Source organism: Lithobates pipiens, unplaced genomic scaffold (assembly GCF_037356315.1).
Source record: "Lithobates pipiens isolate NorthernLeopardFrog02 unplaced genomic scaffold, aLitPip1_a1.2 Scaffold_22, whole genome shotgun sequence".
Classification (NCBI taxonomy): Eukaryota; Metazoa; Chordata; class Amphibia; order Anura; family Ranidae; genus Lithobates; species Lithobates pipiens.
Window position 1 is genome coordinate 306,845,751 of NW_027507784.1, and position 24,576 is coordinate 306,870,326.

Consider the following 24,576-nt stretch of genomic DNA (forward strand, 5'->3'; position numbering starts at 1 on the left):
CCTACGTCAATTCTTAACTTACCAAATAGGCAAGCCATTGATCCCTCACCAGCAACAGCGTCACTTCGATCTTTTGGCCAGAAAGAGAGCAACACATGCTAATAATCCTGATGAGCGGTTGGAATACCGCGAAACGCGTAGAGCCGTTGGCCATTACCCTTTACCTCAATCATGGAATATTAAGATTTATATGATCCTCTCCGTTTTATAATTCATCATTTAGGCATTGTTAATCAATTTTTTAATCTAGTATTCACTTACCATGGTTATCCTGGCCATTTTGGGTTCAACCACAGTAGGATACGTTTATAATATGCATTTACTGCTTTTTGTATTTCATGTCAATGTGTATTGGATTGTAATTTACCTTGTAATATTAGTCCATGAGTTATTGTGTGGAGGCTGTATGCCCAGAGCATTTTAGAGGTTGATGCCCAAAATGTTTGTATAACATATCATGGACTTTATTAAATAAATAAATATTATAGTCACTTGACTTACTCTTTTACTGATGTGTGCTTCATTTAAAGTCCCAACTCTGTTCTCTCCCCTTATATATTATTGATAGGGATGGAGGCAGGCATTCCTTTAGTGCCAGCCTCATTTAAAGTCCCGAAAACTTTTTCTTCTTTTTTATTACATGCTAATAATAGTGGCGCCATGGCCATATAGCAAGTTCATAATAGCTTTGCTTCAAACTGGCACCGGGTACAATACACTTTACAGGCTGGCAAGACATCAATGTAGCACTCTGGAATGGATCTACAGAGAATATTCCCAGACCTCATAAGTGGTTTCTGCTGTCCATTTTGGGTCTTTGGATATTTTTATGCTCTCATTTGTTGGACAAATCTCTTACTTAAAAATTACAAATTAAAATTTTCCTTGCTAAAAGTCACAGAGAATGCAAACAGGATGGAAAACCACTGCAATCCGCTATAAGCAAATAGGATGTGCCTTACAGGGTGTTAAAGCGAAATGAAAAAAAAAAAATAGTTTTGAATAGATTGGGGAAGGATTAGAACTCCTGTTGGGTATTAACTGCTATTCGGGGCTTTCGTCAGATTTACCCCCACTTCCATCTGTCACCATGACAAAGGGGACCACAACGTCATGTAACTGTGCATCTCTTTGCATTTTGAAGCTCATTCTTGCATTTATAACCTCAGTAACACATTAAACAGTTGGAGTGCTGGCTTTTTGTTACAAATAAACTAAAAACGGACAGACGTTCTAGGCTTCTCCTATTCTATTAAAGAAAACCATTAATATTTCTCTTTCTCCGCTGCGGTTGGAAAGTTCCCCGCACTTCCGGCTTGCTAGAATGTTGTCAGCAGGGCAAAAAGTGGGGGGGACATTTCTCCGAAGACCCAGATAGCAGTTAAACTATGACAGGGGTTCTAATACTTCTAATACTATCAAAAACTAAGAAAAAAAAAAAAATGTTGTGGCTGGACATACACCTTAACCCTCTACACCAGGGTTTCTCAACCAGGGTTCCTCCAGTGGTTGCTGGGGGTTCCTTGAGAAATTAGCAATTTCTGCCTCTCAGATAAGTTCCCACTGCCACCATTGATATTTATAGTTATCTGTAAGGGGTAATTCTTTCCAGTGTCCACAAGTGTAAGGAGCATTCTTCCCACTGACCATCACACTAATGTATCATGAGTTGTAGATATAGTAATTTTTAGCAGGGTTCCCTGAGACCAGAAAGTTATATCAAGGGTTCCTCAGTGTTGAAAAGGTCGAGAAAGGCTGCTCTACACAATAGTGACCGACTCTTGCCTGCTTGCAAATGGTGATCCATCAGGATACGGCCCTAGAATAATCAGTTTTATGAGATGAAGTGAAATCACAAGGTCTTAAAAAGTATTCTCCATCTTTTGGTCAGCAGCGTTCTATTATGGAGTCCCTATGAACCTAGCACAGAATTCAATAGGTGGCAACACTAACATATGAATGGTTATTAACACTGAGATGCCTTGTGAGCAAGTATAAAAAGAAAGTTGAAGTGCTAAAGAGAAGTTCTAAGCACTCAATTCTACCAGTCACCAATAGTCACTAAAACCAGCTTCCTAAAATCACAATAAAAACTGAAATCTCAGTTATAAAACTATTAGGGTCAAAATAACAGGACAAGGCAGGTAATGAATAAATCCAACTCGGTTTCATGCCTGATAGAAATCAAACTTACTATAAAGGATGGTGGGAAGCAGTGGTGGCCAGTAGAGCCGCACAATTCTGGCCAAAATGAGAATCACATTTTTTTCACTTAGAATAAAAAGATCACGATTCTCGCGACGTAAAATTTTACATTATACAAAAAAAAAAGGGCCAACTTTACAGGTTAGTTTTTCATTTTTTTTCATTCATTAACCACCTCAGTACAGTGCAGTTACACCCCCTTCCTGACCAGACCAATTTTCAGCTTTCAGCGCTCTCACACTTTGAATGACAATTACTCAGTCATCCAACACAGTATCCATATGAAACTTGCGTCCTTTTTTCCACACAAATAGAGCTTTCTTTTAGTGGTATTTAATCACTAGTGGGTTTTTTATTTTTTGTGCTATAAATAAAATAAAACATAAATTTTGTGAAAAAAATGCCTTTTTCTTCGTTTCTGTCATAAATTTTTGCTAATTAGTAATTTTTCTTCATAAATTTTGGCCAAAATTTATACTGCTACATATCTTTGGTAAAAATAACCCACATTAGTGTATATTATTTGGTCTTTGTGAAAGTTATAGAGTCTACAAACTATGGTGCCAATCACTGAAAATTCATCAATTCTGATCAGGCCTTCAGTACATCAGGTGTATCTCATTTCTTGAGACTCTAACTAGTCAGGAAAGTACAAATACCCCCCAAATGACCCCTTTTTACAAAGTAGACATCCTAAGGTATTAAGTAAGTAGCATGGTGAGTTTTTTTAAGTTGTCATTTTTTCCCACAATTCTTTGCAAAATGAAGATTTTTTATTTTTTTTTATTTTTTTTTACTAAATTGTCATATTATCAGGTTATTTCTCACACACAGCATATGTATACAACAAATTACCCCCCAAAATACATTCTGCTACTCTTCCCGAGTACGGCGATACCACATGTGTGAGACTTTTACACAGCCTGGCCACATACAGAGCACCAACATCGATGTAGTACCTTCAGACGTTCTACGAGCAAAAATGACGCATCTCATTTCTCAACCACCTATTACACTTTTGAAGTCCCTGGAGTACCAGGACAATGGAATTTCCCATAAAATCACCCCATTTTGGAAAGCAGACACCCCAACGTATAATCTGTGAGGCATAATGAGTCTTTTGAATGGTTAATTTTTTTCCAGAAGTTTTTGGAATATGTGGAAAAAAATTAAAACGCATTTTTTTTTACACAAAATTGTCAATTTATAAGATATTTCTAACACATAGCATGTATATAGCAAAAATTACACCCCAAAATACATTCTGCTACTCTTCCCGAGTACGGCGATACCACGTGTGTGAGACTTTTACACAGCCTGGCCACATACAGAGCACTAACATTGATGTAGTACCTTCAGACGTTCTATGAGCAAAAATTACGCATCTCATTTCTCAACCACCTATTACACTTTTGAAGGCCCTGGAGTACCAGGACAATGGAATTTCCCATAAAATTACCCCATTTTGGAAAGCAGACACCCCAACGTATAATCTGTGAGGCATAATGAGTCTTTTGAACGGTTCATTTTTTTCCAGAAGTTTTTGGAATATGTGGAAAAAAATTAAAACGCATTTTTTTTTTACACAAAATTGTCAATTTATAAGATATTTCTAACACATAGAATGTATATAGCAAAAATTACATCCCAAAATACATTCTGCTACTCCTCCCGAGTATGGCGATACCACATGTGTAGGACTTTTACACAGCCTGGCCACATAGATGGGCCAAACATTGAAGTAGTACGTTCAGGCGTTCTAGGAGCATAAATGACACATCTTATTTCATTCCTACCCATCACACTTTTGAAGGTCCTGGACCACCAGGACAGTGAAATTACCCACAAAATGACCCCATTTTGGAAAGTAAACACCCCAACGTATATTCTATGAGACATGGGCTGCAAATAGGTACTCGGGTACTCCGATGGGCTGGAGATAGGTACTCGGGTACTCAGGTGGACTGTGACAGGTACTCGGGTACTCAGATGGACTGGAACAGGTACTCGGGTACTCTGATTGCCTGGTGACAGGTACTCGGGTACTCTGATGGCCTGGTGACAGGTACTCAAGTACTCTGATGGCCTGGTGACAGGTACTCGGGTACTCTGATGGCCTGGTGACAGGTACTCGGGTACTCTGATGGCCTGGTGACAGGTACTCGGGTACTCTGATGGCCTGGTGACAGGTACTCGGGTACTCTGATGGCCTGGTGACAGGTACTCGGGTACTCTGATGGCCTGGTGACAGGTACTCGGGTACTCTGATGGCCTGGTGACAAGTACTCAGGTACTCTGATGGCCTGGTGACAGGTACTCTGATGGTTTGGTGACTGGTATTTGGGTACTCTGAAGGGCGGTGACAGGTACTCAGATGAACTGTGACAGGTACTCGGGTACTCAGATGGGCTGTGACAGGTACTCGGTACTCTAATGGACTGTGACAGGTACTCGGTACTCTAATGGACTGTGACAGGTACTCGGTACTCTAATGGACTGTGACAGGTACTCGGTACTCTAATGGACTGTGACAGGTACTCGGGTACCCTGATGGGCCGTGACAGGTACTCGGGTACCCTGATGGGCCGTGACAGGTACTCGGGTACCCTGATGGGCCGTGACAGGTACTCGGGTACCCTGATGGGCCGTGACAGGTACTCGGGTACCCTGATGGGCCGTGACAGGTACTCGGGTACCCTGATGGGCCGTGACAGGTACTCGGGTACTCTGATGTGCCGAGACAGGTACTCGGGTACTCTGATGTGCCGAGACAGGTACTCGGGTACTCTGATGGGCCGGGACAGGTACTCGGGTACTCTGATGGGCCGGGACAGGTACTCGGGTACTCTGATGGGCCGGGACAGGTACTCGGGTACTCAGATGAACTGTGACAGGTACTCGGGTACTCTGATGGGCCGGGACAGGTACTCGGGTACTCAGATGGGCTGGGACAGGTACTCGGGTACTCAGATGGGCTGGGACAGGTACTCGGGTACTCTGATGGGCTGGGACAGGTACTCGGGTACTCTGATGGGCTGGGACAGGTTCTCGGGTACTCTGATGGGCTGGGACAGGTACTCGGGTACTCTGATGGGCTGGGACAGGTACTCTGATGGGCTGTGACAGGTACTCGGGTACTCTGATGGGCTGGGACAGGTACTCGGGTATTCTGATGGGCTGGGACAGGTACTCGGGTACTCTGATGGGCTGGGACAGGTACTCGGGTACTCTGATGGGCTGGGACAGGTACTCAAATACTCTGATGGACTGTGACAGGTACTCTGATGGACTGTGATTGACAGGTACTATGAGGGGTGGTGACAGGTCCTCTTTATTGGGGGGGGGGGGCAATCAGTATGTTTGGTGTACACTGTATGCGGTAACGAGATGTTACCGCAATCTCCTCCTCACACACGATCGGTGTGTGAGGAGGAGAACCCGGTAACATCCCGTTACCGCGGTTTGTTTACATTTTAGTGATCGGCTGTGAAAGGATCACAGCCGATCACGTGGGTAAACAGCCAGCCAATGGCTGTTTACCAGTGTCGGTGACGAGCAGTGTTCCCGGGGAACACGCCGCCACCGACGTGCACGCGCAGCGCGCTCGCGATCGCGCGCATGCGCCGTGCACGTAGGGGGTGTGACCATCTGTGATCGGCCGTGATGAAGTCACGGCCGATCACAGATGGTCACACCCCCTACGTGCACGGCGCATGCGCGCGATCGCGAGCGCGCTGCGCGTGCACGTCGGTGGCGGCGTGTTCCCCGGGAACACTGCTCGTCACCGACACTGGTAAACAGCCATTGGCTGGCTGTTTACCCACGTGATCGGCTGTGATAACGAATGGCTGTTCACCCCCTTCGGTGGCGAGCGGTGTCTCCGTGACACGCCGCCACCGAAGAAACAGGGATGCGCGCGCACGATCGCGCGCATCCCTGTTTAAACGGGAGGCCGTCATATGACGGCCTCCCGCCACGATAGCTGCGCCGCCTGGCCGTCATTTGACGGCCGGCGGTCAGCAACCAGTTAAAGTAATTTTTTTGTTTAAATTGCATTTGAAAGACCGCTGCGCAAATACAGTGCGACATAATAAAATATTTCAACAACCACCATTTTATTCTCTAGGGTGTCTACTAAAAAAATATATATATATATATATAAATGTTTGGGGGTTCAGAATTTTTTTTTTTTTTGTGCTAAAAAATTAAGATTTTAACTTGAAACCAACAAATGTCAGAAAAAGGTTTAGTGTTTAAGTGGTTAAACTTTTTTCACTTGCACACAAAGTCTATTCCATTGACAAATTGTTACAATCTTTATACTTAAAGCGGGGTTCCACCCTAAAGTGGAACCTCCGCTGATCGGATCCCTCCCCCCCTCCGGTGTCACAATTGGCACCTTTCAGGGGGGAGGGGGGTGGAGATACCTGTCAAAGACAGCTATTTACACCCACTTCCGGGCATAGACTCCCGTGGGAGTCTACGCCATTTCCTGCCCTGCCGCGTTGTCTGCTGGGACACATACGAGTCTCAGAGACAGCGGGGAGAATTCCTATTGCGCTGCGTGACTCGCGCATGCGCAGTAGGGAACCGGGAAGTGAAGCCGATTCGCTTCACTTCCTGATTCCCTCACCTAGAATGGTGGCGGCAGCAGCCGAGAGCCGAGCGATCGATCTGCGTCTGCCGGCATCGCTGGAACCCGGGACAGGTGAGTGTCCATTTATTAAAAGTCAGCAGCTGTAGTATTTATAGCTGCTGGCTTTTAATATTTTTTTTTTTTGGTGGAATCCCTCTTTAAGTTCAACTGATAAATAATTTTTTGATTCTTGGCAGACTGCCCAGTTTTTCTCTTCCTTTCTTTTGATGGCTGTGGCTTCTGAAGAGCAGAGAGAATTCTCTGCATAGAAAAATTTTGAAACACTTTAGTCAAGATCGCAATAATGATTCTTGACGATCAATTGTGCAGCTCTAGCGGCCAGTGTGTTTTTTTTTGGGGGGGGGGGGGGGCAATCCACTGCTTGCAACCCACCCCCACACCCCGCACTACTCTGTGCCCCAAACCCACCCTTTTTTGAAGCCTTTGGCTAAAAAAAAAAAAAAAATGCACCCCACATGTAGATAAGGGGACCGGACGCATGGATGGGGGGCAGCACCCTAATAGACGGACCGCAACTGGTGTGGAGATTAGACTATAAATACAGATTTAACCAAGTAATATAAAAAGGCAGTTTCCCTTTTATCCACTAGAGGGAGCAAAGAACTTTCTTGAAACCAGCAGGAGTATATGTAGGTAAAGATTCAATCACAGGCTATGACTCTAGGCTCCAACGAGATCGTTTAGAAAGATTAGATCTGCTGAAAAATTCAACAGCTTTTAAACGTTCAATAATAAAACCTTACAGAATCAGGTCTCTTAGGAATAATAGCGTAAAAGGGTACAATACCTTAAACTTTACTGCTGCTGTTATGTTAAGTGTAGTACAGTGCAAGCTAAAACCATAGATCACCATAAAGTCTTAGAAAGACCTTATGCACACTGAATGTTATAAAAGAGCCAGTAGCATTAGCTGTAGAAAGTTGTAGCTGTAGAATGAGTTTTGCAGCGTTTTTGCAGTAGCTTTTTTCAGCATTTTTCAGGGGTTTGTTTTAAAGGAAATTATACCCCCACAAAAGCTTATGGTTCAAAAAACGCAGATAAAAGAAAAGCCAAATTTTTAAGCTTTTTTCAGAGTTAGAGCATTTTTACAGCTGAAAAACTCGTCACAAAACCCACCAGTTCTGTGTTTTTTTCCCTGCCAAAAACGTCTGAAGCCAAAAACAGCAGCTGTAAAAACATCCAGTGTGCATGAGGCCTTAGTATATAATGAAAATGAAACATGCACAATCAAGTAAAAAAAAAAAAAAGTCAAATATAGCAGGCATTCAAAGAAAAATAGCTTACAGTGCAATCCGAAAAGTATTCACAGCACTTCACTTTTTCCACATTTTGTCATGTTACATACAGCCTTATTCCAAAATGGATTCAATTATTTTCCTCAAAATTCTACAAACAATTCTCCATAATGAGAACATCAAAGAAGTTAAAAATTTTTGCTAATTTATAAAAAAATAAATAACACAAAAAAAATAAATCACATGTACACAAGTATTCACAGCCTTTGCCATGACACTCCAAACTGATCTCAGGTGTTTCTACAACTTGATTGGTGTCCACCTGTGGTAAATTCAGTTGATTGGACATGATTTGGAAAGGCACACACCTGTCTATATAAGGTCCCACAGTTAACAGTGCATGTCAGAGCACAAAGGCGACCAAGCCTGATGGTCACTGACCCATTCCAGCGTTTCTCTGTGGAGAGAGGAGAACCTTCCAGAAGAACAACCCTCTCTGCAGCACTCCACCAATCAGGTCTGTATGGTAGAGTGGTCAGACGGAATCCGTTCCTCAATAAAAGGCACATGACAGCCCAAGTGGAGTTTTCCAAAAAAGGCACATGAAGGACTCAGACAGTGAGAAACAAAATTCTCTGATCTGATGAAACAAAGCATATCTGGAGGAAACCAGGCACTGCTCATCACCTTGCCAATACCATCCCTACAGTGAAGCATGGTGGTGGCAGCATCATGCTGTGGGGATGTTTTTCAGCGGTGGGAACTGGGACACTAATCATGATTGAGGGAAAATTGAATTCAGCAATGTACAGACATATCCTTGATGAAAACCTGCTCCAGAGCACACTGGCCCTCAGACTGGGGCAAAGGTTCATCTTTCAACAGGACAACAAACCCTAAGCACACAGTCAAGATAACAAAGGAGTGCCTACAGGACAACTCTGAACATCCTTGAGTGGCCCAGCCAGAGCTCAGACTTGAACCCAAACATCTCTGGAGAGATCTGAAGATGGCTGTGCACTGACACTCCCCATCCAACTTGATGGCGCTTGAGAGGTCCTGCAAAGAGGAATGGGAAAACCTGCCCAAAAATAGGTGTGCCAAGCTTGTAGCATCATACTCCAAAAGACTTGAGGCTGTAATTGTTGCCAAAGGTGCTTCAAAAGTATTGAGCAAAGGCTGTGACTACTTATGTACATGGGATTTTTTGCGCTTTTTATTTTTAATAAATTTTGCAAAGATTTCAAACAAACTTCTTAAATGTTGTCATTGGGTATTGTTTAGATTAAATTATTTTCCTCAAAATTCTACATTTTGGAATAATAACAAAATTTGGAAAAAGTGAAGTGCTGTGATTACTTTACAACATAAAACAACTGAATATTGGGATTTTAAAAAGATGCTGATTCCCCCTTAAAAAGAGGAAGTAAACCCTCCTACACATGTTTAGCTTGTTAGATAATACTTTTCTCAGGCAGCTGATCGCTGCCTGAGAAAGTGAACTTACTTGTCACATTTTCGTAAAAGCCGCCGTTTACATTTCCGTGACGTCAGCCGCGCTTGCGCTGTGTGGTCGTGCGAATGCGGCGTATACTGTATTGCCGACTTTCATCTTCCTGCCTCTCTGCCTTTTTTTAATACGAGGCATTCTCCTCATTGCGGCAGAGGAGAAGTCTCGCGTTGTAATCCTATCCCTGCTCTTCCTGACCTTGTGACTGAAGACATCACGCAGGGGAATGAATGCTTTGTTGCCTTAGTAACGGCAACCGAGATCGAGGCTTGGTTAGGATTTCTATTGACGCTACGGCGCATGCGCGAGATTTCCGGAGTGAAATCTAACAATTTGAAATGGCGCGGGCGATACCCGGAAGGAAGATAATTTGGAAAAGAGAAAAAAAGGTATTTACAGCGCTCGTTTTGAGATATAACATATACAGAATGAAGGCTGATGTACAGTATTAGAGTAACATTAGTAAAATGGAAATTTTTTGGGCGGGTTTACTTCCTCTTTAAGGAATAACATCTGACAAAGTGATATAAAAATATATTTAAAATATTTAAAATTGTGTCTAAGAAAATAGACATTAAGTGCAAAAAATATGGACCGCAATCTCTAACTACAAAACAAACTTTCGGATGCACTGTATGTTTGATATGTATGGGCGATGATTTACCATGCATCCACATTGCATACCCAGTGATTTGCACGTCAGAAACCCAGAATATCATTTGCTGTGTTTACAGAAGCTCTTGTACCAAAATGGCACAGGTCTACATAAAAACTCAAACACTGCTCCAGATCTTTGGAAAATGTTTCACAAGGTCATTGATCACAGTAGGACCTGGCATTCCCTGCATGGTAGCCAACCCAAAAGCGAAAAAATATTCTCTATATGAAAGCGTTCTCATTACAGTGACCACCCACTAGCGGTAGAACGGTGATCACTCAGAGTCCCCTGCTGTGGTTTCTGATGGACCGAGCAAGGACTACATGAGATTCTGAATATGTAGTAGAGTATGTGTAGGTTGGAGATTCAAACAGAGCCAAGAAGAGAGACTGTCAAGAGATTGTAGAAGAAATATTAAAATATGTATTTGGCACCAGCATTAAAAACTAGCATGATTTAAAGTGCTTATCCAAGTGTCCCTGACATTAAAGAATTCTCTTTCCATTAAAACTTTGTGTAATCTTTCTTCAAGTCTTACCAACCTAGCTTTCTCCCTGCCAACAGTAAACACTAAACAAGCTGCAAATCACTAAATGTCAATCATAAACTGTCAACACACACATATGCAAACACAATATAAGGCCATCCTAGAACTAAGCAACCAGGATCTGTTCACTGCTTACAGAGCACCTTGCAAAAAAAAAAAAAGACAATCTGACTACTAGGACAAAGAGCTTCCTCTCATGTGGACTCCTCCCCATCCTTTTTGTCCAAAATGGTCACGGTGTTTAGTTGCAACAGCCTGCAATGAAATTGCACATACAGGGCTGCCTTGAAGGAGGCTACCATCAGCCCCTACAGCCTCATATGGAGAAGCAAATTGAGAAGCATTCCAGGGACCTCAACTCCCGCAGCGTTTGGTCGAAGGGTCTGAAGTTTTCCCCAGGAAAGTAAAACTCAAGCTAAGGCTGTGTCCATAACGAGGCCCAGATATTCCAGTGGATGCAATGGCTTCACGGTCGATTTCTGGAGACTGAAGACTCAGTTGAATTTCTGCAAGACTTGCACTGTCTGCTGCACATTGTCCCTGAGGCCTGCTTTCTATTGCTTAGTAGATTGTCCATTAAAACCCAGAATGGGGATCCCTTTGGCTCACCGAAGAGCCAAACCCGAGGCCAGCACCTCACTTTGTTAACGCACACACCCCTGTGGCTGGGCAAAAGAGCAAAGGCACAAACTGAAAATGTTGTTCCCTCAACACGAAGTGCAGGTAACACTCATGAAGTGGAGGTAGGTATCCTTGCTGTCAACTGAGACCAGGAAACTAGGTACTGACATAAGCCCCATGTGAGAAAGTTGCCAGGAGACCTCCCAGTCCATTCATGCTTCGCGGAATTGCTCCAAGTGCTGCCTGGTCAATGACCTGGACAGAAAGGCTTCAGGTGCTTATACCATATGCCCATATCAGCAAAGCCTGACAAACCCATGCATGCAATTGTGGGTTGGGTGGCTATACTAGCCAAGGAAAGGGATGTCCTAAACAGGGCTCAATTTTTCTTGTCTGCAGAGCTCTTATGCACATGGGCATCGCCCACCAGTACAGTAAGGGTAAACCAATTATCTATTCTCTTTTCCATCAAGTATTCCATCAAGTATTGTTGTGTGAACTACTTTGTTAGAGTGGGCTGAGTCCTTGTACAGGTTCTCTTCAGTACGAAGATGCAACAGAAAATATAAAGTATAAGGTAGCTCCTATGTAGACAAAGTCCCAGACCTCTTACAGTCATCTCTCTGCAAATCCCTATGGATATCCGCCAGCTGTTCCAACAGAGGAAAAGGCAGCTGAGAATTCCTCCATAGACAAGAAGCTCCCGAAGTGGGAAACTGGATGTTGCCTGAGAGTCAGAGCCGGTTTGCTGTCCCACAAATTAATTTGAGTCAGGAAGAAGGTCTCCTGAATTAAGGAAGCCTTGTCTACCTGGTACCGATTCCTAGTGTCAGATTCACCATACTTTTCAGTCCCACAAAAGGGTGAAATTCTAACAATTCTTAGCACTAGCAGCGAGAGGCCAAGGGAGGGTTAGCCTCAAAGTATTTCACCACCTGGAGGCTTTGGGGTCCCTGGTCCTGTTCCAGTCGGTGCTTTGCAAGAGCTCAACAAAGTGTGTCATGCTGAGCTGGTATTCTAAAAGGAAGCTCAATCTTCACCCTCTATAGACAGGTACTGTATACACTGTAAGGTCTTCAGGTTGTGGGCTCTAGCTCAGTAGACCACTGCCCTGGACCTGTAAAGCACCCCACCAGCTAACTCACAGATGCAACTGCCTGCCGAAGTGAGTACCACACACAGGTTTCAGTGCCAACGCAGCTAAAAGATCATACCTACTACTCTAGCAGGGTTTAAGTGCTTCCCTCTTGGATTTAAGTATCTGTAGTTACCAGTCCCGAAAACTTTCAGTGCTATAGAGCAACATAGACTCAGCAGCGAAAGGCAGTTTAAGTAAAAATTCATGCATCAAAGCAACTAAGGCTCGCTCTCTCAGCAGAGACAGACAGGTCAATCACCTATGGACACCAGCAAAAAACTGAAGGAATGCTGGGAGTGGAAGGGGTTATGCTGAGCAGTGTCAAACTTTGCTCCAATCACCTGGAAGGGAAGCATAACCCAACAGCCCAAGAATCAACCCTACAGTGCCCTGTGATATCGCATTCAGAAAAATGATTTTGGTGTTAGGCCTCATGCACACGAGACGCAGTTAAACGCGCGTTCAGATGCAGTTGGACAGTTTTTTCAACTGCACCTGAACTCATTCAATGTTATCCTATGTGTCCATGCACACAGTCTCGTTTTTTTCCGTTTATATGCAGTTGAGTTTAATCTCGTTTTTCCAGAAGCAAAAAAATGCGTTCAGAAACAAAAATTTCTGCGTTTCAGACGCAAAACGCGGCACCCGCGTTTAGCCGCGTTTGCGTTTATATGCGTTTTTAAAGGCGACCTTTTTTTTTACATTAAAAATCTCAAAAATGATTGCAAATGATGAAAAACCATTAGAAAAATATTTTAAACAATTGCAATTGCAAGTGGACAATCCACAACTTGTGGCAAGTGACGTGGCAAGTGGACAATCCACAACTTGTGGCAGGTGACGTGGCAGGTGATGTGGCAAGTGATGTGGCAGGTGATGTGGCAGGTGATGTGACAAGTGGACAATCCACATCTTGTGGCAAGTGACGTGGCAGCTGACGTGGCAAGTGACGTGGCAGGTGACGTGGCAAGTGACGTGGCAAGTGGACAATCCACAACTTGTGGCAGGTGACGTGGCAAGTGACGTGGCAGCTGACGTGGCAAGTGACGTGGCAAGTGGACAATCCAAAACTTGTGGCAGGTGACGTGGCAAGTGACGTGGCAAGTGATGTGGCAAGTGGACAATCCACAGCTTGTGGCAAGTGACGTGGCAAGTGAACAATCCACAACTTGTGGCAGGTGACGTGGCAAGTGACGTGGCAGGTGATGTGGCAAGTGGCGCGGCAAGTAGACAATCCACAACTTGTGGCAGGTGATGTGGCAAGTGACGTGGCAGGTGATGTGGCAAGTCACGTGGCAAGTGGACAATCCACAACTTGTGGCAGGTGATGTGGCTGGTGACGTGGCAAGTGGACAATCCACAGCTTGTGGCAGGTGGCATGGCAGATGACGTGGAAAGTGGACAATCCACATCTCGTGACAAGTGACGTGGCAGGTGATGTGGCAAGTGACGTGGCAAGTGGACAATCCACAATTTGTGGCAGGTGACGTGGCAGGTGATGTGGCAAGTGGACAATCCCCAACTTGTGGCAAGTGACGTGGCAAGTGGACAATCCACAACTTGTGGCAGGTGCCGTGGCAAGTGACACGGCAAATGCAAGTGTACAACTGCTCTCTATGCTGCTGCTGCTCACTCTGATCAAAATAGCAGAAATAGTTAAAAAAAATGCTTAGAGAGCTTGGGGAGGGTCTACATGATGTTATCTTTCTAAACGCGTTTAAACGCAAACGCGTCTAAACGTGGCATGCAAACGCGGCAAAACGCGTTTCAGCTTTTTTTTAACAGAGGTTTCATCTGCGTCTCGTGTGCATGAGGCCTTATGGTTTCCCCTGTGTGAACTGTAGAAGGGTAAGGGGGTGGAAAATATAAAAAAATAAAAAACAGGCGTTTCATTTCCTAAAGACAGGGATACATAAACATGACATCTCAATAGATAAAATGCTGAATTGTATATCCATCTGACAAACTCCAGTGAATTAAGCAAGTCAGAGAACTTCTACAGAGCAATACATGAGGAACCAAAGGGGGATCTCACTTAGAGGGGAACTAATGAGAAGAAATGAGAGCTGCCATTGGAGATTCATTTTTAAAAGGTGTGGCTTTTGGGGCGGTCTACCTGATAATGTATTCACCATCTTGTCACTGAAACCACTAAGAATGGAGCCAGTGAAGTCTGAAGAGTCGAAGCTGCTTGTTGAAGCCAAGATTAGGATTATATGTGAAAATTAAAGTCAACCCCACCATTAGATATATGCTAAACTATATCTGCATGGAAATATATCCATTTCCTGTAAAACATGGTCCTTGCCTCCTGTTGGGTTATGAGGTTGACCATCGCATTAAATGACCAATAGGGAGATTTGAGAGGTAGGAGGGATGGGGCCAATCATCATTTTAAAAGAAAACATTTTTACATCAGAAGCTACATTTGATTTGCACAGCTTGGTGACCGATTTAAAAATTAACCAGTTGTGGACACTGCCTGCACTACATACACCCAAAAAACGTCATTGCAGTGTACAAGGCAGTAAACCTGGTCCTCCTGCACTGCTGCCACTCACCCCTTGCTCTTGCCTGCAACTCCCTGCTGTATAAATGACAGCTAGAAAAGCTGCTGCTATCAAAAACCTCACCTGACAAAGCTTGTATAAACACTGTTCAGATGGGAGATTGATATACAAAATAACTCTTACTTTTGTATTTCAGTTGCATATGCTGTCATTTCAAGCAAGCAATCTGTATGTATTTTTTTTTTCGGATTATATACATTTGTTTTCATTCGTTTTACTTGTTATTTTTTTTAGTGTTGCAATAAAAAAGTGCAAATTTGGAAATACAATACTTCATTTTTGCAAATAACTTTGCATTGCTTTGTACCAGAATCGTAACTATCAAATTCTAGAATAAATTGCATAATTTTATCTAATAATCTAATCTACAGAGTAACATTTTTTTTGTCAAACAATGATAAAGGTCAACATTTAGCGTTGCCACTTTATTTGTGTGCAATCCATGGACAAAAGTAGTATGTTTGCAAGATAACATCACCAAAAGATATAGACCATGCTATATACAATATATGTATTACCTTGTTATCTTACATAATGACACTTGTAGAAAACAACAAGTCCATAGCAGAAATGTCAAAAAACTGTTCTGGTCTATAGAAGGTGTACAGGAGTAAGCACTAAGGTGGTTAAAGTGCATGTCACTGTTAAGATTTGAAAAAATCCAGCACACCCTCTATGATTGTAGTTCTCCTGTGGATCAGAGGAGTGCAGTCCATTGTTTTCAGCAGGCTGAAGCCAGTTCTTGGCTGATGTCACAGAGCCGGACCAGGCTAGGGATAGATCGTGACAATGAAGCCGGGATCCACCTGCATGCCTGGACCAGTACCCGGCTTAGCCTCTCAACGAGGCACTGAGAGCCTGAGCCGGCCGCTCTCACCCCCACCCCAGCCAAGTGTTTCAGTGAGCGAGGAAGGGGGGGGCAGAGCAGAGAGCCGGTGACTATCAGTCACCAGCTCTCTGCTCAGGGAGCTCTGAGAACTGAGCCATCAGCAATGTTTGTTTGTTTGGTTCTCAGTATTGTAGTCGGTGGTGTTGTAACCACCTAGGTAAGTAGAAGTAGAAATTGGCCTTAATATGTGTACTGTACATAGGAATGCGAGTTTGGACTCCTTTAGGGCAGGGACTGATGTGAATGTACACTGTACACTGCATAAATTGATGGTGCTGTACAAGCACCTGTAAAAAATAAATGTGTCAATCCTCTTCTTCTCGTTTAGAGAATTAAAGGCTATCTCCACCTCCAAAACCATGTTAAACACCAGTCACCTCTGTGAATGAATAGACTACAAGTCCCATCTGCCACTGCTTCAAATAGACTTGCAATTCCCAAATAAAACAGTCATCACTGCACTCGTAGCCCAATAATATTTCCTCCAGCAATCTAACTGAAAGTTTGGACCTTGGTACAGACAGGGAAGAGGAGGAAGGGTCTGTAGGAGCCTGTACATTGGCCAACCATGCACTGATCGGGTTTGTAATGTTTTACAGGCTCCGTATTTTTTATTTTATTTTTTTTACTTCTTTTTGTAAAAGGTGGAGTTATATTTTAGGTTTACCTGTCTGCACTCAAGGCCAAAAGAAAAGAATTAGGACTGAGGAACAATACTCACATCAGACGCAGGTCCTTTGTCAGCCCCAGGACAGGAGAAGGTAACAAATTCATGGCAGCGCTTGTGTACCACAAAGCAGCAAACTGTGGAGAGAAACAAAAGATCAGCTCAAAAGCTCATAAAGATCCACTTTAAATAATAACATATTTTAAAATGTTATCAGCATTGCAGCAACAGAGGTAAGTGGCCGCTACAGGATGACACTCCACCCTCACCCTCTATCCCCCGACTTCAGTTGAGTTCATTTTGTGCTTACAGAATCATCATCATTGGTGGTGTATTCAGGTCGGAAAGTGCTTTAAAAACTGAATCTGGTGCAGCTCTGCATAGTAACCAATCAGCTTCTAATTTTTATTGTCAAAGCTTAATTGAAGAAGCTGAATTTAGAAGCGGATTGGCTACCATGCACAGCTGCCCCAGATCCTGTGTGCGCTGGTTCTAGTGAATCTGCCCCTTTATGTAACTGAATTTGACTTGACATCAGTTTCATGCTGTAGTATCATTCATAATAATAGAAAGGGCAGAGCCAAAAGAAGATCGGGCTTTTCTGTATGTATATGTGCTGACAGTGAACATGCTGACAGCAAGAGAGAGAGAGAACAGTGAGTAGAGAGATGTGATCACCAATATACTGTTGCCCCTGCATTATCCAATTACAGGCTAGGGGAGGGTGGTGATCAGGTTCTATTGTTTAACTGCAAAAATTACGTTTTAGGTCACCATCCTGGCTGTGCAAATCTAAGGACTGGATGGACAAAAATCCTTTGGCAGGTAAAGCAGCTCCTTTATGTGCTTCAAATAGTGTTCTGCCCCGCCAATGCAAGCTGCCAAAGTGGTTGCAATTTTCAGCTGGTGTTCAGGGGATGTTGGTATATATTATATATACATATATACACGCACACACACACACACAGTGCCTTAAAAAGTATTCATACCCCTTGAAATTTTCCACATTTTGTCATGTTACAACCAAAAATATATATGTATTTTATTGGGATTTTATGTGATAGACCAACACAAAGTAGCATATAGCTCTGATGTGGAAGAAAAATGATAAATGGTTTTCAAATTGTTTTACAAATAAATAAGTGAAAAGTGTGGGGGTGCATTTGTATTGAGACCCCCCCCCCCCCAACAACTTTATAGAACCGCCTTTCACTGCAATTACAGCTGCAAGTCTTTTTGGAGATGTCTCTACCAGCTTTGCACATCAAAGTGAACTTTTTGCCTCTGAACAGCAATGTTTAATTCTTGACACAGATTCTCAATTAGATTTAAGTCTGGACTTTGACTGGGCCATTCCAACACATGAATATGTTTTGATCTATTCTAAATCATTCCATTGTAGCTCTGGCTGTACGTTTAGAGTCATTGTCCTGATGGAAGGTGAACTTCCTCCCCAGTCTGGAGTCTTCTGAAGACTAACAAGTTTTCTTCTATGATTCCCCTGTATTTGGCTCCATCCATCTTCCCATCAACTCTGACCAGCTTCCCTGTCCCTCCTGAACAAAAGCTTCCCCACAACATGCTGCTGCCACCACCATCTTTCACGGTGGGGATGGTGTGTTCAGGGTGATGTGCAGTGTTAGGTTTTCTTGCCACACATAGCGTTTTGCTTTTAGGTAAAAAAAAAAAAAAAAAGTAAAATTTTGGTCTCATCTGACCAGAGCACCTTCTCCCATGTTTGCTGTGTCCCCCACATGGCTTCTCACAAACTGCAAAGAGGACTTCTTATGGCTTTCAGCAATGGCTTTCTTCTTACCACTCTTCCATAAAGGCCAGATCTATGAATTGCACAACTAATATTTGTCCTGTGGACAGATTCTCCCCCCTGAGCTGTGGATCTCTGCAGCTCCTCCAGAGTTACCATGGACCTCTTTGCTGCTTCTCTGATTAATGCTCTCCTTGCCCAGCCTGTCAGTTTAGGTGGACGGCCATGTATTGGTACGTTTGCAGTTGTGCCATACGCTTTCCATTCCCATATTATGGAACAAACAGTGCTCCGTGACATTTTCAAAGCTTGGCATATTTTTTAAAAACCTAACCCTGCTTTAAAGGGATTGTAAAGTATTTTTTTTTTTTAAATAACAAACATGTTATACTTACCTCCACTGTGCAGCTCGTTTTTTCACAGAGTGGCCCTGAACCTGCTCTTCTGGGGTCCCTTGGCGGCTGTCTCGGCTTCCTCTCGCAGGTGCTTCTCACGTTCATGCGAGCTCCCTTGCATGGTGAGAAGCACCTGCGGGCCCGCTCCCATGATATAGCTGCTCGCTGTATCACACGGCCCAGCCCCCCGGCGCTCCGTGTCAGTGGTTGTGATTGACAGCAGCGTGAGCCAATGGCTGCACCGCTTTCCATCCATCCACTCCAGCCAATCAGCGGCCAGGCTGAACGGTGGAAAGGACGGCGGGGGCAAGCGCGGGATTTTCAAGGGGTGAGGTAAGTAAAACAGGGGGGGGGGGGGGGGCTGGTGGTGCAGGCAGTGTCAGATGTTTTTTCACCTTAATGCAAAGAATGCATTAAGGTGAAAAAACAATTTACCTTTACAACCCCTTTAAACTTCTCCACAACTTTATCCCTGACTTGTCTGGTGTGTTCCTTGGCCTTCATGGTGCTGTTTGTTCACTATGGTTCTCTAACAAACCTCCGAAGTCTTCACAGAACAGCTGTATTTATACTGAGAGTAAATTACACATAGGTGGACTCTATTTACTTATTAGGTGATTTCTGAAGACAATTGGTTCCACTAGATTTCAGTTAGAGGTATCAGAGTAAAGGGGCTGAATATAAATGCACGCCACACTTTTTAGATATTTGTAAAAAAAAAAAAAAAAACATTTATCAATTTTCGTGACCTTTACAATTATGTGCCGCTTTGTGTTGGTCTATCACATGAAATACCAATAAAATACATTTTCGGTTGCAACATGACAAAATGGATAATTTCAAGGGGAGTGTCTGTCTCTCCCTCTCTCTCTCTATACATACACACATAAACACACACACACACACATATATATGTATGTATGTGTGTGTATAATATATATATATATATATATATGTATGTATGTATGTATGTATGTATGTATGTATGTATGTATGTATGTATGTATATATTATATATATATATATACACACACACACACACACACACACACACACCTAAACACATATATACAATACACACACAAAAATAGTAAATATGACATTGGTGTGAAAAGAAGTGGTGTGTAACTATAACCAGGCAGGGACAATAGATGCTCTAATGTCAGACGTCGGGACACCTCGCAGCAGGGAATCCCAGCCCTGTTTGCGACCGCTTTGTCTTGCCGCCAAACCGTCCTCCCTGCTCACCTGCTGCATGAATTCATTACCATTTTGAAGAATTTTTAGGATGATTAGTGCAGACGAAGCTTCTCAGAAGTCGGCTGCCCCCCCGCCACCAGCTTGTGTTACACCCTCTCCTTGAAACCCTTTGAGGTTTCGTTTCAGACTTAATAATTGACGACAACATTAAATATACATCTACTTGTCACCTCCCGGCCTCTCTGGGGCACCTGGCAAAGTCAACAGCCGTGCAATCTTTTCTCTCGGGCTGCACAGAGATTAATTATTGCATCCTTACAAGGGACTGGGGCTAATGGCATGCCGCTGGCAGGCTGCAGTGGGTGACAGCTCATCGGGGGAACCTCCAGCATCCTGCAGTCAAACTATTTGGCAATTCCAAACACTACAGATAAAATTTTATTTTGTAGGCACACATATATTTACATATTTATTTAGCAGACTCGTTAGTGATCACACACTGAGAAGACGATACCTATACCAGCTTGGCTATGGCAACAAAATCTCCGGCTCCGAGAATTAGGCCTCTTTCACACTGACGTCCCTTTCAGGCCCGCCTGTCAGTTTTTCAGGCGGACCTGAACGGCTGCTCCATAGAGCTCTATGGAGCGTCGGATGTCAGCGGTGACATGTCCGCCGACATCCGACCCGCTCCAATCCGAAAAAGTGTAACGGAGGAAAAAGCTATTTTTCCATCCGTCTGCGGATCGGATCGGGTGACGACGGGCACTGCGGTCCGTCGTCATCCGATCTCCCATAGGGGAGAGCGGCGCTGTGACAGGTCCATCCCTGCGCAGTGTGCAGAGACGGAGCTGTAATTTCCCTGCTCAGCGGGGATCGGCGGAGTGATCCCCGCTGAGCAAACGGATATCCACGGGGCGGATCAGAACTGATCCGCCCCGTGTGAAAGGACCCTTATTGTACATGAAATCCTTACTCTAGGAATATGATCTAAATACAAGTCATGTGTATTTTTCCCTGAATCTTGGTGTGCTTTGTGTATTTCTTCCAGATCTGTGCAGTAATCCAGTGTGACACTTTGTAATAAAGACCGCTCAATGCTGCTCTCTCCCCTTGTGCAGGGTGACTGGTCTGGTCTCCGCCCCCTCCTGTAGTTTTCTGCAGGCAGCCTGTAGTGAGTTGGCTTCCCGAGTCCCTCTTACAGTGGCATTAAAGCACAAAAGCAGACATATTGCAGCTTACTACTTAGATGCGATGGCTGCATTTATTTTCTTTCCTAGGCTTTCTTTCTTCTCTATTCACCTGGTGATCTGGCGAGTAATGCAATACTCAATACACACAATGAGATTATTGGACAAAAGATTGTCCGTTTTTTCTTTCTTTTCATGCTAGTCTCATATAGAAAACAAATACTTTACAAAATTACTCCTATAACAGAATACAAGGGAAGTAATCTAATGTTTTATATTACAAACATACAGAGGTGCAGCTCTAGAAACTCAACAAAAATTCAGAGAATTCAACACAAAGAGAAAATCTTGTGAGAGATCCTTCACCAACAGATACACACACACTGACTTTTACCATCCGGAGTGGAGCACTACATACAGTGGTCGAATGTGCTTGTTAACGATTACAGTCGGCAAAACAGCACCCTTCTACCCTTAGACAGATTACACTTCATATGGCCCTCAATGGATATATAACGTTCCAACATGGGTAGAAAGACATTTCATAGTGTAGTATGTTCAGTAAAAGATGTATTAAAATCCAGCAAATACGCGCACCAAAGGTAAGGTAAAACCTTGCATGTACATCAATAGTCAAAAGGGGAATGTTTCCAATCACCAAAATGGCCGAACTTCATGCATGTCATCGTCACATTATCCAGCTCCACCCAACCGGTTTTGTCATGGAGATGTCCTCAGGGGCCTGCTTTTCTATATTTTCTATACACACTATCCTAATATTAAGCGCACGTTCATTTTTTTTTGCATTGTAATGTATTATTTTGTTTCTGAGCATGTTTCTATATTTTCTGTACACACTACCCTAATATTAAGCACACGTTCATTGTTTTTTTTTTAATGTTTTGCATTACATTGTAATGTATTCTTTTGTTTCTGAGCATATTCCGATTTTTTTCGGACAAAGGGAACCCGGTAGTGAAGCATTACGACTTCACACTGGGTCTCTACCTCGCGTGCGTGAGGCACCAATGCACTATCCTACTCACCTGGTGGGGTAGAAAGGAGGCACTTAAAAGCAACTTTAAATATTTACTAAACCCACAACAGTAAAATCACTCTGTATACACAGTAAAGCATGCTTGTCATACTCACTGTAGCACCGATAGGAAGTCACAAGACTGCTATATACAGATGATGAGAAAAGGTATTTAGCAGTTTATATTTACTAAAATAATTGCATTTCCATGTTGTGTGTACTGTGGGAGACCAAATATAGTGAATGCAGGGTCCTTGGTTTAGTAACACTTTAAGCAGGTTGAAGAGTTTAGTAAGAGGTCAAGCACGGCCGTTAAAGTGGTTGTAAACCCTTACAAACCACTTTGACCTACAGGTAAGCCTAGATTAAGGCTTACCTGTAGGTCCAAGAAATATCTCCCAAACCTATACGGTTTAGGAGATATTTGCTCGAAGACGGGCACCGCTATCTACGGCGCATGCGACGTAGACAGCAGCGCGCAGGCGCACTGAGCGGGGCATCGTCGATGACGAAGATGCCGCGCGTCTCTGCTCCCGTGCGCATACGCGGGAGTGACGTCATCGCTGCTCCAGCGAATCACAGCGCCAGAGCAGCGAGACCCACCAAGAAGATGGATGCTCGGAACTACAGGGGACAGCGGTGACTTCGCTGGCTCCCGTGTCAGGTAAGTGACACATAATGGAGTACTATGCGATGCATAGTAGTCCATTATGCTTTGCCTTTGCAGGGAATGAAAGAGGAAGTAAACTCATCAGGGTTTACTTCCTCTTTAATGAACTGATATTGAATGCAAGCAGAATGCACCTAAAAGAAGTTGAATTTTCCTATCAACAAAAGCCTAAAGGCCATTTCTCACAGATTCGCTCTTGCATTTTTGGGGTAAAAAAAAAAAAAAAAAGGAATATTGTATCCCTTTAAATCCTATGGAATTCTTTATGCCAGTGCGCTATGGGTGCAGTGCGTTTTTAAAAGCCCTGCAAAACCGCGTTCATATAAATGAATTGACTGTTGTAGATAATCCTACAAGCTGGACTTGCCATGCGACAATCTGGGCCTGCTGTATGCACATGTGTGTTCCAATGGGGTGTTTAACCAGAGGTATGAGAACCAAATAATATGTGCTCCGATGGGGTCCCTTCAGAGGCTATTAACCAAAGGTAACAATGCCTTTTAGTATTATGGGAACCAAATGTGTTCAAGGGACGGGATCTCTGAATAAAAAAAAAAATGAAAGGAGGATTCTAAAGTATCACTGAACCTGGAAAAAAAAATCCTGAAATCTTTTTTATTAAATACAGACAACCCCAGTGCATTATACAAACTACCTATATATGGCAGTACCACAAGCTAATACACTATGTATGTGCCATACAATCCCCAAACTACTGAACTCTGATTCATACCAGGAGGGCATTTTTAAAGTAGAACTCGAGCTAAAAAAATAAAAATAGAAGAAAAAAAAAGCCCAGAAAAAATAAAAAAGGTGAAGCTCTTTCTGCAATACTCATCTTCAATCCAAAGCTGTACCCTGCAGTAATTCCTTTTTGTCACAAGAGGTCGCCAGTCTTCTGAGCTAATTGATGGTCAGCATCATTCATCCCACTTGCTCCCGACCCAGGCAGTTAAAAACGCCTCCCCCTGGGGGCTGCAGCATCACACCAACCTGGATTCAAAAGTACTACTGCACAAAATAGGAGCCATGTACTGCAAGGACCACCCACTGCTGCCACTGGGGAAGAAGCAGGGCCTGTGACATCAATAGATTAGCCAAAAAACTTGTGTAATAAAATAAAATATAAAAAGTTTGCATTTCCTCAAATCAGCACCTATGATAATCTGTTTATATGCATTTCATTTGTTACACCTTACAAAATCATGTACCCCGATGCACCATAGCAGAACACAGAAGGAGTAATTGCTAGACGTATCTCCCAGCCCGCATACGGAGGAGACATCGTCTCCATAATAAACTGCAGACAAGACCAAAAACTGATGGAAATTCAAGAGGCAGCCCTGACCTCCGCACTCTGCGCAGACACAAGGGACGTGTAGAAGGCATCTCTTCCAATTACCATCCGAGAAGCCCAGCCCCGCCGCAGCGAATTTAGCTTCCCAATTAGAACGGTAGTTTGTAATTTCTATTATTATTCGAATAAGAAAGTCATCAGAGGAGCGCATAGGAATACCAGCAGGGATCAGTTTACAGCAGATGAGGACCTGACGGCAGAGCCATGTGCTATGGGAGACCAGAGAGGAAACTTTTTAGTTTGGCTAATTGGTTTAAAGGGATAAG

The 24,576-nt window shown here is 43.4% G+C and overlaps 1 protein-coding gene across 1 annotated transcript in view; it reads right to left on the minus strand.

Moving 5' to 3' along the window:
• Window positions 1-24,576, minus strand: part of PRKCB (protein kinase C beta) — a 344,681-nt gene that overhangs the window by 154,636 nt on the left and 165,469 nt on the right. The window contains exon 3 of the mRNA XM_077449335.1: window positions 16,752-16,834. Coding sequence (XP_077305461.1) covers window positions 16,752-16,834 — 83 coding nt within the window. The remainder of the gene's footprint in view (window positions 1-16,751; window positions 16,835-24,576) is intronic.